At 45.7% G+C, this 16,117-nt stretch overlaps 1 protein-coding gene across 2 annotated transcripts in view; it reads left to right on the top strand.

The window, feature by feature from the left end:
• The window catches only part of Ttll8 (tubulin tyrosine ligase like 8), a 43,915-nt gene that overhangs the window by 13,556 nt on the left and 14,242 nt on the right, over window positions 1–16,117 (top strand). The window contains exons 3-8 of one of the 2 annotated variants that reach the window (XM_027396007.1): window positions 7,489–7,580; window positions 11,470–11,593; window positions 12,189–12,262; window positions 13,264–13,392; window positions 13,669–13,783; window positions 14,444–14,572. In XM_027396007.1, coding sequence (XP_027251808.1) covers window positions 7,489–7,580; window positions 11,470–11,593; window positions 12,189–12,262; window positions 13,264–13,392; window positions 13,669–13,783; window positions 14,444–14,572 — 663 coding nt within the window. Of the gene's footprint in view, window positions 1–7,488; window positions 7,581–11,469; window positions 11,609–12,188; window positions 12,263–13,263; window positions 13,393–13,668; window positions 13,784–14,443; window positions 14,573–16,117 lie in introns of those variants that run through there. The other variant, XM_035439196.1, reaches the window with a different exon arrangement.

Here is a 16,117-nt window from a genome sequence, read left to right as displayed (position 1 = left end):
TTACTGTCACCTTATTTTTCGTTTGTTTTCTGTGGCTGTCATTAATGGTCATCCTATAGTATTAGTATCTCCAATGTGCTGGAATCTCTACTGCAACTAATGTTACACCTCCCAATGGCCTCTCCTGGTCTCTCGTCAGGGTGACTGTGACCCTGCCACGCAGTTTCAGCTGTTCTCCATGACCCTTTATGCCTTCAAAACTAGCACCATGTGGGACACTCTTACACATTGCCAAGTTCAGCTGCTAGCTTGAGTTGCAATCTTGAACCTTGTGGTGATTCTGAGGAAAGTTTTCCCAGATTTTGCCTCAACAATGCTGGTCTCTTGTTAGTCACAGCTGATTTTATAGCCCAGCCAACCTTCATCAATCGTCCCATTAAAGCAATGTTTTCACCTAAGTGGTGCTGGTCTCTCGTTAATCACAGCTGAATCCTCAGCTCCAGATGACCAGAATTCAGATTCTTTTTTTTTTTTTTTTTTTTTAAGATTTATGTAATCTATAAAGTGTTCTAGCTGCATGTGTCCCTGCAGGTCAGAAGAGGGCGCCAGATCTCATTACAGATGATCACAAGCCATCATGTGGTTGCTGGAAATTGAACTCAGGACCTCTGGAAGACAAGCCAGTGTTCTTAACCACAGAGCCATCTCTCCAGCCCCAGAAACCAGATTCTTAATTTAAAATATCACGTGATCTGGGCATGGTAGCACATGCTTTAACCCCAGCACTCAGGAGGCAGAGGCTGGTGGATCTCTGTGAGTTTAAGGGCAGTCTGGTCTGCATATCAAGTTAAAAAAAAAAAAAAAAAGCCAGGCCAGGGTACGTAGGTAGAGAGACCATGTCTCAAAAATCAAACAAAAAGTCACATGAATATCTTTGATAGACTTTTGCTTCCCTCTGAAACTTCACAAGTCGGGCTCCATTGTCTGTACTGCTCTCAGCATTTGCTTCCAAGCTCCTCCACAGCTCAATAAATCCTGAGCACTTTCAACTCAAAGTTTCCAAAGCTTCCACAATCCTCCACCCTGTAAAACAACATGATCGGGTCCATCAGCAATACTCCACATCCCTGGTACCAATTTCTGTCTTCATTTGTTTTCAGTCACTCTAATAAAACACTTGACCAAAAGTAACTTGAAGTGTAACCTTAGAGGTCACAGTCCATCATCCAGGAAAGCCAGGGCAGGAACTCAAGCTGGCAATTTAGGAGCAGGAACTGAAGCAGAGACCATGGGGGAATTCTGCTTGCTTGCTTGCTTTTGGTGGCTTCCTCAGCTTGCATTCTTTACAGCCCAGGACTACTTAACCAGGCTTGGCAATGCCCAGAATTGCTGAGCCCTTCCATATCAATCAGCAACCTAGAAAACCTAGAGATGGCTCAGCAGTTAAGAGTAACAGCTTTCTCTTCCAGAGGACCCAGGTTCTATGTCTAGCACTTACCTGGAAGCAGCTACCAACCATTTTTAACTCCAGTTTCAGGGGGAGTCCAAAGCCATCTTCTGGCCTCTGTTAGCAATGCATACAAGCACGCACGCACGTGCACTCCATAGTATATAGACTTACTTGTGGGTAAAACATTCATACAAATAAATTTTTTTAAGCATTTCAAAGAAAATGTTCTTACAGGCCAAGCTGATGGAGGTGAGGTTCCCTTTTCCCAGGGGACTCTAGTTTGTGTCAAGTTGACAAAAACTAACAGGCACATACCTTTGCATGGGTTCCAGAATCGAACCTCCAGTTTCCAGGCATTTGTAACAAGCAATTTTACCCACTGAACAACCTCACCAGCCCAGCTCTCTGTCTGAGCTTGTACTTGGCCTGTGTGTGTGTGTCACACATTGTGATACTCCAGTAGGTTATTTATTATCTCCAAGCTGCCTCTGTGTCTCTTTGATATAGCCTGGTAGTCTTTTTTAAGGAATTGTCTATTAGTTTTATTAATGTGTACATAGATAGTTTTATTAATGTGTACATAGATACTTTTGGAGTATTTGTATGTGCCTGTGTGTGTGTGAATGTGTGTATGGGTGTGTATGAGTGTCTATGAGTGTCTATTTGTGTGTGAGAGTGATCGTGTGTGAATGAGTGTGTGTGAGAGAATTGTGTGTGAATGTGTGTGTATGAGTATGTGTGTATGTGAGTGTGTGAGAATGTATGTGAGTGTGTGTGTATGTGTATGCGTGTATTTGCGTTAAGGCCAGAGGTTGGTATTGTGTGCCTTCTACTATCACTCAGAATCCCTCATCCTTGGGATTGGGATGAGCATGAACATTTGTCAATCTCTTTATCTTTCGGGCCAGAAATCACCAATCGACTAGACTGCCAATTAGCTGCCAAACAAGTTACAGACCTGCCTGTCTCAGTCCCTCATGGTCAGGATTACAGATATGCATGACCACACCCAGCTTTTTACATGGATAATGGGAATCCAAACCCCAATCCTTATGCTGTGTGGCAGACAATTTGCCAACTGCATCAATCTCCTCAGTCCAAATGCTGGTCTCTAAATGTCCCCAAGATACCTGAAATCACTGGTAGTCAGTCTGTCCTGACCCCATTCCTCCAGTGAGAGATCTTGTCCTTTTTGGCTGGGAGAAGTATGACAACTGGAAACTAATGATTAGTATTGGCTATTTCTATTATTATTATTATTATTATTATTATTATTATTAGTTATTATTAGTATCAGTAATGATCAGATTGGCATGATCTGGTGTCACTTAGGAGACAAGTCTTTAGGCACAGCTGTGAGGAATTATTTGGATTGGATTAGCCTATGGGCATGCCTATGAGGGAGTGTCTTGATTAAGTAAACTGAGGTGGGAAGACACACCCTGATAGTGGGCAGCATCATTCCCTGGGCTTTGGGTCCTGAACTGTATAGAAAGGAGAAAGCTAGGTAAGCATGGCATTTGTCACTCTCTGCTTGACATAGAATGTAATGTGCTTAGCTCACTATGATAATATGTACCCTGTAAGAATGATCCAAAATAAATCCTTCCTCCATTCCTTAAGTTGTTTTTGTTGGGGTATTTTATCATAGCAACAGGAAAAACAACCAAAAGAAGAAACCAAAACACCAGGATTGAAGCCAGGTTCTGTGTTTCCCATGGAGCCAAGAGACTTAAGCCTGAATGGAAATTCATTTCTAGTAATGATTTTTTTTCTTTAAGCTTTTTAAATTATGTGCATATATGCATGTGTCTGTATGGGAACATGTGCATGAGTGTCATTGGCAGAGGCTAGAAGAGGGCTTTGGAGCTGGGGTTACAGGCAGTTGTGAGCCATGGGATAATGTGTGTTGAAACTGAACACTGTAAGAGTAGCAAACATTCTTAACTCCTGAGGAACCTCTCTGGCCCCTATTAACAGTATGTCTATACCTACAGAGAACTAGCTATTGGGATTTCATTAATGGTCCACTGTAGCTATTAAACCTAAATCAAAGCTAATTTTCATGACTGGTATCTGTTTTGCTTCTGTATCAATGCCTCTTTATCTATAGTGTGACTTTTCTTCATTCTCTTCATGTGGCCCATGGTAATGTTGACCTTCCAGTCCAGCCACGGGAGGCCCCCAGATGGCAATGGCCCCTTTACATGTAGCCAGAATTTGCAAAACTCTTGTGTTTGATCTTGTCATCTATGGCAATAGGCCTGTGGTTTCATTTCTTGTAGTATCCAGGCTGGATTCAGGTATCACAGACATGGCAGGTTGTGGGCATGATTCTCCTTCTGGCAAGAGTTGTATAGCATGAAAGGTAGGAGGAATCCTTCTTGATGCATCAGGCTTGGAGTGTTTCTAATAGGAAGGTTTTAAACTCAGACTGGTTGGCTCCTGTAGTAGCATATTCTTTTATCATCTATTTGTATTTTCCAAGGGTTTTGGCTATTTTATCTAAATTTCATGTTTATTGCCATGATGTTCATAGTCACCTCTGTCAGTATAAAACACAGCCCTCACCTCAGAGGGACAGGAGATAGCTTATTCTGGAGCCAAATGTGAGTGACCATGGAATGGAATATAGATTTAGGCTAACTCAAATTCCATGTTCCACTGTGGAAGCAGTTGCATGAAAACCTACTAGATACAAGACAAAGAAAATCCTAAATTGGGGTGTTTGTAAAAGACATTGGATGAACCATGGGTAGTCAGATAACATCAAAACAGGGAAAACTCTGCTACAGGTTTCAAATGACACTGGGTGGTATTTTTAGATTTGGGTTGATGGAGGTTAGTGGCCTGCTAAGAACACATTTTAAAGTTCTGATAATCACAAAGGATGTTAGGTCAGATACACATGGGCAACAAGTGGCATTCCAAGTACTAAAAACAGTCCAAGGTAATTAGGCTCCAGTCTGAAAATTTTTAGCTCTAAGTTCATGTAAGGCCTTGTAGAATCTTTAACGTAATACAGTCTCGTCTTATCTTCTCTCTCTCTCTCTCTCTCTCTCTCTCTCTCTCTCTCTCTCTCTCTCTCTCTCTCTCTCTCACACACACACACACACACACACACACACACCTCTTAGTTTTTAAAAATCTAAGGAATTCTCCTACCCTGTTGTTACTTTTTATGCCTTTCATCTTTTTTTTTATTTGTTTGTTTGTTTGGTTGGCTTTTTGAGACAGGGTTTCTCTACATAGTTTTTGGAGCCTGTCCTGGCACCCACTGTGTAGACCAGGCTAGCCTCAAACTCAAGGAGATCTGCCTGCCTCTGCCTCCCGAGTGCTGGGATTAAAGGCATGCGCCACAATGCCTGGCTTGCCTTTCATCTTTTTAAAAAAGATTTTATTTTTAATTATATCTGTTGATTGGTATGTGCTCATGAATGCAGGTTCCAGTAGAGGCCAGAGGTGCTGAAATACCAGGCAGCCATGGGCCTCCTGACATGAGTACTGGGAACCACCTAGGTCCTCTCAAAGAACAGTATGTGCTCTTAGTTGCTGAGCTATCTCTTTACCCACTTACCATCTTCTTAACTAATAACTATTACCAGTAAGCTCTCAACCACTGAGCCTTCTCTCCAACCCTGGGAATTTTTTTTACAAACACAGCTTTATCACACCGGTTTTGAAATGTGGTGTATTTTTTGGTTAGACAGATAAAGGACTTTACATTTTGGATTTTTTTTTTCCTGACCCACAGATTCTTTAGAAGTATATCTGCTAATCTACACATATTCAGTAGTTTTCTGGGTTTTTTTGTTTTTTGTTTTTTTTTTGGTTTTTGGTTTTTTGTTTTTATTTTTTTTGGTTTTTCAAGACAGGGTTTCTCTGTGTAGCTTTGGAGCCTGTCCTGGCACTCTCTCTGAAGACCAGGCTGGCCTCGAACTCACAGAGATCCATCTACCTCAGCCTCCCTAGTGCTGGGATTAAAGGCATGCACCACCAATGCCCTGCTAGTTTTCTGTTATTTTTATACTGATATTTTACTTAATTGCTCTGTGGTCAGGAGAATTTTTATGACTTTCAAACCCATTGGAATAAGCTTAGCATTTCTTTAAGATCAACTTTAATGACTATTCTAGAATAATAATGAATGTGTCCACATTGAGCAAAGTGTGAGGCTCTGTTGGTCATTCTGTTCCCACTGGCCTCTTTGTTCATTCCGTCATTATGGAAAGCCAAGCATTCGGTTTCTTCTTGTTTGATAACCTCTGCTCCTTGCATTTGGAAGCATTATTATTTGAATGTCTTTATGGACTTGTTCTCCTTGTACCCTTTCTTATGCACCCCTGTCCCATATTCTGGTCTCCACTTTTATAGAGGACTTTTGCCAGCTCTGGTCAGACCTCATCTAAATGGAGTCCATCACTCTACACCTTTTCGTGTCCAAGTGATGTATTTGTAAATATTGTTCCCAGTCTGTGGTTTGCCTTTTCATTTTCTTTTTTTTTAAGATTTATTTATTTATTTATTTATTTATTTATTATGTGTAGAGTGTTCAGCCTGCATGTATGCCCTGCAGGCCAGAAGAGGGCACCAAATCTCATTACAGATGGTCATGAGCCACCATGTGGTTGCTGGGAATTGAACTCAGGACCTTTGGAAGAGCAGGCAGTGCTCTTAACCACTGAGCCATCTCTCCAGCCCCGCTTTTTCATTTTCTTAATAAAGCAGGACATTTTAATTTTTGTGCATGCTGCATATGCTTGTGTGCACATTTGTATACACAAATACATGTGTGAAGGCCAGAGTTCAACCTTGGGTATAATTCTTCAGGAGACATCCACCTTGTTTTGAAGCAGGTTCTCTCCCTGGGACTTGGGGCTCACTGATAGGCTAGATGAACTGGCCAGCACTCCCCAGGGATCCTCTTGTCTCCTCCTTTCCAGTGGAATTACAAGTGCACGGACATCGTGCATAGCTTTATATATGTCAGTGCTGGCAATGGGACTCACATATGTCAGGGCTGGCAATGGGACTTGTATTCTCATGCTTGCAAGGGAAGCACTTTACCAATCGAATTACAGCCCCAGCCCCAAAACATTTTAATTTCAACAGTTCCAAACCTACCAGTTCTGACTTTTATCTTCTGTGTGTGCCATCTGAGAATTTTGATTAGGTGAGGTGGTGACGTTTTCCTCCTGTGTGTTCTGCTAGGAACGTACAGTTTTTAACCATCACCCCAAGTTGCTTTGTGCTCTAGTTTAAGTCCATGTATCTGGTACCTGTGAAGAGAGCCACAGGAAGAGCAGCTGGGCAGGTAGAAGTTCCTTTGGGGGTTCAGGACACTGCAGGCCCAGGGGCATTGGGGTCAGGGTGGTCTGGGAGGAACCTGTACATTTCAGGGAAGCAGTAGAAATGTACTGTCAAAACTCCACATTTAGCCAGACATGGTGGCGCACGCCTTTAATCCCAGTACTTGGGAAGCAGAGGCAGGCAGATCTCTGTGAGTTCAAGGTCAGCCTGGTTTACAAAGTGAGTTCCTGGACAGCCATAGTTGTTATGCAGAGAAACCTTGTCTTGAAAAACCACACACAGACACACACAGACACACACACACACACACACACACACACACACACACACACCACACACACACAGAGAGAGAGAGAGAGAGAGAGAGAGAGAGAGAGAGAGAGACCCAGCCCTCAGGAGGCAGACACAGATGCATCTCTGTGATTTTGAGGCTAGTCTGGTCTACACAGTGACTTCCAGGATAACCAGGGTTATATAGAAGTTTTAGACAAAGACTAACCCATGCCAGAGTAGCCGAGGGCAGCCAGGGAGGAGGAGAGCACTTGGGGTGGGTGTTAGTCAAATACTCTTGAAAGGTAGCAAGAACATAGAAGGCTGAGAACTACAGAGGGAGGGAGGGCAGAGTGGGCAGAGGCCATGGAACTTAAGGAGAGTGGAGTGCAGGCAGACACAGAGTGGATAGAGGCAGGTAGAAGTGAGGCCTCCCTGTGTGTCCACTGTCAGATAAGAGTAACTGTTCCAAGCCATGTGCCCTTTCCTTTGCCTTGATGTCTGTTTCTCTTTTGCAGAATTAAAACAAGGAATTCCCCAAGATTTGTCTTCTTCCCCCAAATTAGACAGATACAAGATAGCAAGACAATTAACAGAAAAAGCCATCAAGGTAAATGTGTTTTGGGACTCTTGGGTGGGGGTACTGTTTAAAAACTGGGAAATTATTTTGGAATTCATTTTGGTTATTGGCCCGACTGGATGACTTCCTCCCATAAGGAGATGGTACAAATGTCACTTTTGACTCTTTCTGAGTTTCTTATGTAGCCCCTGTTGGCAGCCAGCTCCTCCTTGTGCCCTGAGAACGTATATAGCTATGTTGTGGATGGTGGGCATCCAGATGACTTCCCCACTGAAAGGCAATTTGGTGGGGTCCCCTGGCCCACATATCTCCTGTGGGGACCAGGACTTAGCTCCAGGCATCTCCTGAGCATGCTCCTAAATAGGGTCAGATCTTGTAGTGGGCAAGGTTAAGTGTGTTGCCTAGCAACACAAACTTTTCTATAGAAAACAGCACTACAGCTGCTGCCTGAAGCCATGTCAATGTCCACGGGCCATGTTGCTGCTTGAGGTCATGTTGCTATCTGTTGTAGTGCTGCCACCAAGGACCATGATGGTGTCTGTGGTCCGTGCTGTAGCTGAGGGCTGTGTTGATGTCTGTGGTATATGCTGCTGTCTAAGGCCATGTTTGAGGTCCATGGTCTGTCCTGCAGCTGGAGACCATGTTGATGCCCACAGTCTGTGCCCCTGCTGGAAACCATGCTGATATCTGTGGTCCATGTTACCAACAAAGGCCATGTGAATGGCAAAGGCCATGTGGATGTCTGTGGCCTGTGCTGCCACCTTAAGTCATGTAGATATCCATGAGCCATGCTGCCACCAGGGGCCATGTTGGTGTCTGTGGCCATGTTGCCAGTGGCAGCCATGTTGATATTCATGGCTGGTGCTGCCACCAAGGGCCATGAAGGTGTCTGTGGCCAGTGCTGTATTGATGCTTGTTGTCTGTGCTGCCACTAGATACCATGTTGAGGTCCATGGTGTGTACTGCCGACAGAGACTGTGTGAGTGTTTGTGGTCTGTGCTGCTGCCTGCATCCACAGTGATATCCATGGGCAGGGCTGCCACCAGGAACCATATTGGTGTCTGTGGCCCATGTTGCCCTAGACACCATGTTGATGTCCATGGCCCATGCTGCAGCAGAGGGCTGAGGGCTATGTTGATGTCTGTGGTCTGCACTGCCACTGAAGACCATGCTGAAGTCCATGGCATGTGCTGATACCAGAAGACACATGGATGTCCGTGGTCCATGCTGTCACCAGAAAGCATGTCTGTGGTCCATGCTCCCATTGACTATAAAGGGCAAGGAAGCTTCTTTTGCAGTGTTATGAATAATTCGATTCACAGTTGAGAAAAAGAGACATAGAAGGCTTCTCTATGACAACCAGTATCCTGAACCCCCCAGCCCCCTAAAAAAGGAACAGCCTAGACAGGAAGACATGGAAGAGAACTTTTAAAAATTGTGATTAGGATGATGAAGTGTAGTTCTCCACAATTGATGGCTTCTGGCAAGGGTAGAGGTGGGGAAGGACTCGGTTTTCTGTAAGGGGCTGGACATTGGGAATCTGACCATGCTCCAGTGACTATATGAGCAACATAAATTGGATTTGTTTTTCTGGGGGGGGAGGGGTCACAAGGGTGAGGGTAGACCTGGGAGGACTGGGAAGTGAGTATGATGGGGTGGTTATGGGAAATTTCCAAATAATTAATAAAATATTATGTTGGGGAAAAGTTAAATAAATGAAATTACGTTTGGCCCAGATGCAGAGCATGAAGACAAACACACAACACAGACATGTACACTCATACACAAAACAGCACCACAGTGTGACAGAGTCTAGGCTCAGCTTGTCTCTGTTCATGTCTCTGTGATGGAATCTGAGCTCAGCTTGTTTTTCTATCTTGGGTCTTTGATAAGGTCTGAATTCAGATTATCTCTGTTCATGATGGGCTCTAGGTTCAGCTTGTCTCTGTCTGTGTCTCTATTGACAGAGTCTAGGCTTTGATGGTGGCTTGATGTGCTGGCCAAGATCTCATGCTGGCTGTGCTGACTTCCTGAGTATCTCAGCTTTCAGCTCTGAGAGTCAGCAGAATTCCTCCCTTGTGGTATTGTTACAGCCATCAGTAGGGATATTCTGAGCTTCAAGTCCCTGTTAGGGACTCCCTGATAAGTTAGCCGCCCTCCCCCAGAGATGGACTGCTTGTTCGTCAGAGTCACTGATTTATGACCTCAGTGACATTTACAAAACCCTATTGCATTCCTAGGATGATGCCAGCATTTGTGGTTTGCTGTTACCTTGCTGATTAGAGTCCAAGGAGGGTGTCCTGCATGCGTGACCTTTCAGGTCTATGTGTCTGCTGCAGGACTCAAGTGGCTCTGAGCCACTCCTCTTGCTTGATTCCAGCTGGCTCTGCTCATCCCTGACCCTGTTAGTGACTGAATACAGGATCATGTCATTGCCTTCACCTAGCAGGTGGCTTGGGGTACCCACATGAGTAACAGCTTCTGTTCTGTGACTACATAAAATACCTATAACCATGTATTTTATTAAGAAATTTATTTGCCACCCAGTTTTAAAGGCTGAAAGCCAGAACTTGAGCGGCTCCACCTGTTTGGCTTTGTCACATAAGTGGCAGATGGCATCACTGTAGGCATGCACGTGGGAGGGAAAACACATTTGATAGAGGAAATCAGAGGGAGATGGGGACTTGGCTCACTTTTATAACTGCTCACTGTATGAGAGCTAGCTCAGATATAGGGCATGTCCCCACTTTACCTCCATGCTGGTGGCCTTGCCTCAAGTGTACGAACCTCTTGGGGATAAGTCATAATGTCCTATCAATGGCAGTTTCTTTCCTGACCTTGACCTCAGTTGGGAAGACTAGTCTTCCCACTAGCTGCCACCCACCTGCTCATCCACATGCAGCTAACCACCTCCAAGTGATGACTCAGGATTCCAGCAGCTTCTGGACTGGCCCTTCCCCTTCTGTCCTGTTACCTTGTCCCTTTTTGCCATTCCAACCTCAGTCACCCATAACTCTTATACATATGAGGCACACTCTCTTAGTGTTTCTGTGATAAGACACCACAACTAAAAACAACTTGGAGAGAAAAGGGTTCATTCCATAATCTAGGCTTGTAGTCTATCATCTAGGGAATTCAGGGCAGGAACTCAAAGCAGGAACCTGGAGGGCAGGTACGGAAGCAGAGGCACACTTCTCTTATGCTTGCTCCTATGGCTTGCTCAGCCTGCTTTCTTATACAACTCAGAACCATCTGCCAAAAGGTAACACTATCCACAGTGGGCCAGACCCTCCAATTCTATTGTTAATCAAGAAAATGCCCCCATGGGCTTGCCCACAGGCCAATCTAGTAGGGGCATTTTCTCATTTGAGGTTCCTCTTCCCAAATGACTCTAGCTTGTGTCACGTGGACATAAAAATAACCAGGCCCCCCACTTTTATATAAAAGAAAGCCACACAGGGAGTCCCTCAGCTATTCTCTAGACCTGCAGGCATTGCATAGCTGTGTATTCCACCTTTATTCCAAGTGCAGAAATCCTGAGTGGTAGCGCCATGACAGCTGCTCAGGAAGCATTGGCTTTCTCGGTTGTGTTTTGGCTTCCTTTTTGTGTGTCTGAGTGTGAATGGGAGCATAAAGATGACTGCCTCTGTGATCCTGACCCAACGATAAACACCCACCCTGCAAGTAGCAACTGGGGGGCTATGTCTTTGAGCCCCAACATGTGCATACACATGTACACACATGTACACACACACACACACACACACCCTTCGATTGTTGAAGACATTCCTGTGCTTTCTGGGCAAGGTGTGCTGTCTTCCCCAGGTGTAGTTTGTCCCATCCTACTTTGGAAACTCGCCTCACGTTGCTTCAGTGCCCTCATTGCTGAATGCTTCCGTTAAAACACTGCTATTTTTAGGAAAAGAAGATTTTCTCCATCTATGGACACTACCCTGTCATCCGGGCCACACTGCGAAGAAAGGGCTGGGTGGAGAAGAAGTTCCATTTCTTGCCCAAAATTCTTCAGAATGTTGAAGGTGAAGGTAAAGAACACATGGGTGGAGTATCAGACTCACCTTGTCCCATGTAGGATTTTTTTATATATGGTTTATATATGGCCAACAGGTCAGCCATCCTTGGTGCAGTGACTGCATACCCACTGGCATCTGTCTTCATGTCCCCACCAACCTCCCAAACTCACATATCTCAGGCAGCCATGCTCCTACTATAGTACCAGTCACTTTTTGTTGTCCCCATGTCCACATTCAGCTCTAGCCATTCTTCCTCCAGCTCCATTCCCCACCAAGGTCATTCCTCAAGTTTCCGTAATTCAGGCTGGTCCTCCCCAGACTCACGATGAAGCTTCTACTGAGGGTCATCTAGTAGCCTGCAGCATCCCCTCAATCCTGACCTATCACAGCCTATGTGAGATGTCCCGCAGGACGCTGGAGAGAATGGGCATGTGTAGCCTCTACAGCATAGCCCTCAAAGATTACCTGCTGCCCCAGGGAAGCCTCACTTGGAGCTTCCAGTGCACAAGTGGTCATCCATCCATAGTGGGGACCCCAACACTACAGGGAGTCTGGTGAGGTACCTGAACACAGTCGCAGCAATGTCTCTCTTACATTTTACTTGCAGATAATAAAAATTCAGAGACCAAAGAAAATCAAGAAATACCCTTGGAGAGATTAGACGATATCCATGATGTGATGGTAGGCCCTGTGGCCTGGTATTGGGTATACCATGGCCTTTCCAAGGCAGAGCACACTGGACAGAGGGTGGAGTGAGACTCCTGTGTGGGAACATTGGGCATCTGGCTCTGCTGTATCCTGATCCCAGCTCCTGCATCCCACACTGACTAGCATGAGTAAAGACCTATGTGTCTGTGGACAGTGAGGTGCTGAGTGGTTGGGCTGGGGGTCCATGCATTACAGGATAGAGGCAGAAGGGGCCTGGCCAGTGAACAGTTGGGGTCTCTAGTAATGCTGCTGTTGCACCCCAGTCACCTCTAGCCTGGGTCCCCACAAGCTCTCCAACCTCTTCTATAAAGAGGACAAAAAGATTAGTCCAAAGTGGAAGTCTTTGCCATATATGTCATTTAAAAGATCAGATATCCAGAATATCTGTGTGTAAGATCTCATAAATCAGTGCATAAATAAGTAAATAAATAAATAAACAAACAAACAATAAATAAAATGGACAGAGGGTTAGCTCATAGGTGGTCAGAAAGCACCACCTATGGTTTATGGAGCTAATTTCATTTTTATAGCTGCTGTGCACTTAGTCTTATATCTGTGAGTACCAAGTCCTGGGACCTCCCTCTGCTCTGTACAATGGGTGGAAGTTGCCTCCTAGGGGTTCTGGGAGCAAGCATCCTCTGGATCACACTCCCGGGTCCCAGAGCACCACATCCACCTCCATCCAGCAGGTAGCACGTCCCTGAGTCCCACATAGATACCAAGGTGGGAAAAGTTCAAGTTCACCCTCAGCCCCAAGTTGAGAACAGCAGCTGGCTTCTGGGCAGCAGACACCTCAAGTGGTTGGGGGTGTCCCCATACCAACCCATGAAGCCCTCAGGACCTCAGCTAAGGTGGAACCTTCAGCCATAATCATCACAGTACAGTCTAGCTTCTGCCCCACCCCTCAATTCTCAGCACCTCAAAGGAATAGATCCCCGGAAAGCTGGATGTTGATAGAGGGCTCTTCTTGCCAGTCCAGGTTGGTAAAGAACGAGATGCCGTACCTCCTCTGGACTATCAAGAGGGATGTTGTGGACTACCACAGCCTGTCCTGTGAGCAGATGCTGAACCACTATGGGAAGACAGCATCGTTCACCACCAAGGTGGATGGGAGGGCCTGGGGCTTCATCAGAGTGGGTGGGCTGTCTAGAACTGGGAGAACCACAGGGACTGTTCAGCTTCTGTCTCCTCCCCCAAACACCCACTGCCTCAGGTCCCATACGCCCACCTGTACCCCTGTTCTTTGCACTCTGGGTACTCTCAGTGCCATGGATGCCCCTTCCCAGGGAACATGGGCCAAGTCAAATGTGGGCCTCTAGTGGAGTTCACTTTGTGTGAGGCTGCCCACTGAGGTCCCTGATGCACTGCTCTCTCTGGAGATTGGACTGTGTTTGAACATGAGGAGCCTGCCTTGGTATGTCCAGGCCAACCCCAACACCTTCTTCCCTCGTTGCTATGGCCTCTGCACGGAGAGTGAGAAGCAGGAATTCTTGGGTGAGTGACCAGCAGCCTTCTAAGACACCACACTTCCCTAGGGCCAGGACTCTGGTCCATTTTGTAAGGACAATCCCAGACATAGGCAGTGTTGGCAGTGTCGGGGGAGGCACTGACAGAAGCTGTAGACCTTAAGTATTCAAATCTTGGCTCTGAGGGGAGAGAGGAGGCCTCCAGCAGCATTGGCTTAGAGCATCACCATTTACTTCCAATCTCTCTGTGTGGATGCCCTGCTGCCCAGAGCCTGGGCTCACCTTGAGCCTGGTTCTGCAGGATGCACAGCTATGGAGCTCTGCTTATGTGCAGGGTGAGTGCAAGCAAGACCCCTCAGTAGAGGAGGGCTACATTCTAGATGGTCCAGGATGTCCAGGGAGATCCTTTAGATTCTTCAGAGGGTCCTGGCACTGTAGCAAGGGGACTCCTGGGAATATTCCTCATGTCTCTGAGGGGTTGTGGGGCAGTGACAACAGAGAAAAGAGGAGAAGGAGAGAACGGTGGCTGGAAGGAGGAGCTGTTGGGACTGGGTGTGGACAGGTGGGTGAATAGTTCGGGAAAAGTGTGGAAGCACCTGGTGAGGGTGGCAGGGAGACCCACGTGGCCTGCCCTGCTGCCTCTCCACTCTGGGTGGGCAGTGGGAGCGAGGCCTTGGTGTCCTTCCAGATGACTTTAGGCGCACAGTGGCTTCCAGCATCCTCAAGTGGGTAGTGAGCCACCAGAATTACTACAGTAAAATCAAGAGCAAGAGTAAGAAGGAGGAGGCCAAGAATGGTGACCCCAACCCCCCAAAAGGTATGCACCATGGGCGATTATCTGGTACACTAAAGATCAGTACAGATCTTTAGCTGGTGAGGGGGAGTTTCTATGGCTGATGGACAGGTTGGGCATTGTTGCTTTGGTGGTCAAACAGGCATGCAGAAGAGACACTAATGCTTCTGGTTCATCTCCGATTCTCACGGCCACCCTGTCTCCTCTTTTGACTATAGGATGAGACTTTTGTCATCCTATTTGCACAAATATCAGCACCAGGCACCCTTATTTCATGATCATACTAAATCCTGTCCCCCAAGTGCAGTACCTAGCCAATGATCACTGCTGTGACCCTCCATATGACCCCTGGAAGAGGACCACAGTAGTGGCCTTTCTGTATGATGCGGGCACACAAGTAGTCACTTGGGTTTAAGGGTTGTGTTGTGGTCTACTTTAATAAAATTTGTTTTTAAAACAGTTTCAAGCTAATGGCAAAATTGAGCAGAAGGTACACTGGTTTCCTATGCACCCCACTGTCAATGTCACCACTTCAGAGGTACATTTTGTTAAAATTGTTGGAAAGTAAACTTTGGAATGTTAAAATTTTTTTTTGGTTTTTCAAGACAGGATTTCTCTGTGTAGCCTTGGAGCCTATCCTGGCACTCACTCTGGAGACCAGGCTGGCCTCGAACTCACAGAGATCCGCCTGCCTCTGCCTCCCCAGTGCTGGGATTAAAGGCATGCGCTACCAACGCCCAGCACATGTTAAAATTTTTAAAGGATGCTTTTAAAAAGTGATTCGTGAGTAAGGCAGCTTCAGGCTGTGAATAGAGGCTTTTGTGGTGTGATATGAATTGGTTACAGTTGAACTGTAAGGATGGGGATAGTCAAGACATGTAACAAAGGGCCCTTGGATGCTTATGATTGGCTGAGGTAATTCTGCAACTCCTGGTCCTTTTTCCTGCCTCCACAGTTCTTCCTTTTTCAGGTTGTCTACAGTGGGGACCTCACAATCTACAACCTGTTAACATTGGTTTCATTCACTTAGCAACAGACTTTGAAGTCTTTTTCATGCTTGCTCCTTTATGATTAGGGCTAAGTAATCCACTGTCCATATGTGCTGGGTTATTTATCCATTCACTCACTAATGGACTCTTATCATGGATCAAACTGCTATAGACCTCTATGCACAAGTTTATTACAGGAATTCTGTCACCAGTCTGCTAGCCAATTGAGAGAAGTGTTTTGAAGTCCAAACGGCAGAGTTTTCATTAGGGATGGATGTGACTGAGGGAAAGGCAGAGCTGAGGAGGGCCTGGGCCTTTTTGAACAAGGAGCGAACAACTGTAGGTGTAGCAGTGGCTTGTGATTCAGTTCAGTTTCCCCTTTTGTTCTTTTAATATTTGTGTGTCGATTTTGTTTGTAATTAAATGGTAAGGAAATTTTGCAACACCTGTTACCTCACATTGGGCACCATATGTAGGCAGAGTTTTCCCATCCCAGTAACCACTTCCAAATAACTACTCTGAGGCTTATATTAATTGTAAATGCTCTGCCAATAGCTCAGGCTTATTGCTAACTAGCTCT

This window comes from Cricetulus griseus, chromosome 2 (genome assembly GCF_003668045.3).
Source record: "Cricetulus griseus strain 17A/GY chromosome 2, alternate assembly CriGri-PICRH-1.0, whole genome shotgun sequence".
Classification (NCBI taxonomy): domain Eukaryota; kingdom Metazoa; phylum Chordata; class Mammalia; order Rodentia; family Cricetidae; genus Cricetulus; species Cricetulus griseus.
The sequence above is the reverse complement of the archived record's forward strand: the minus strand, read 5'-3'. Positions and strand labels throughout refer to the sequence as shown.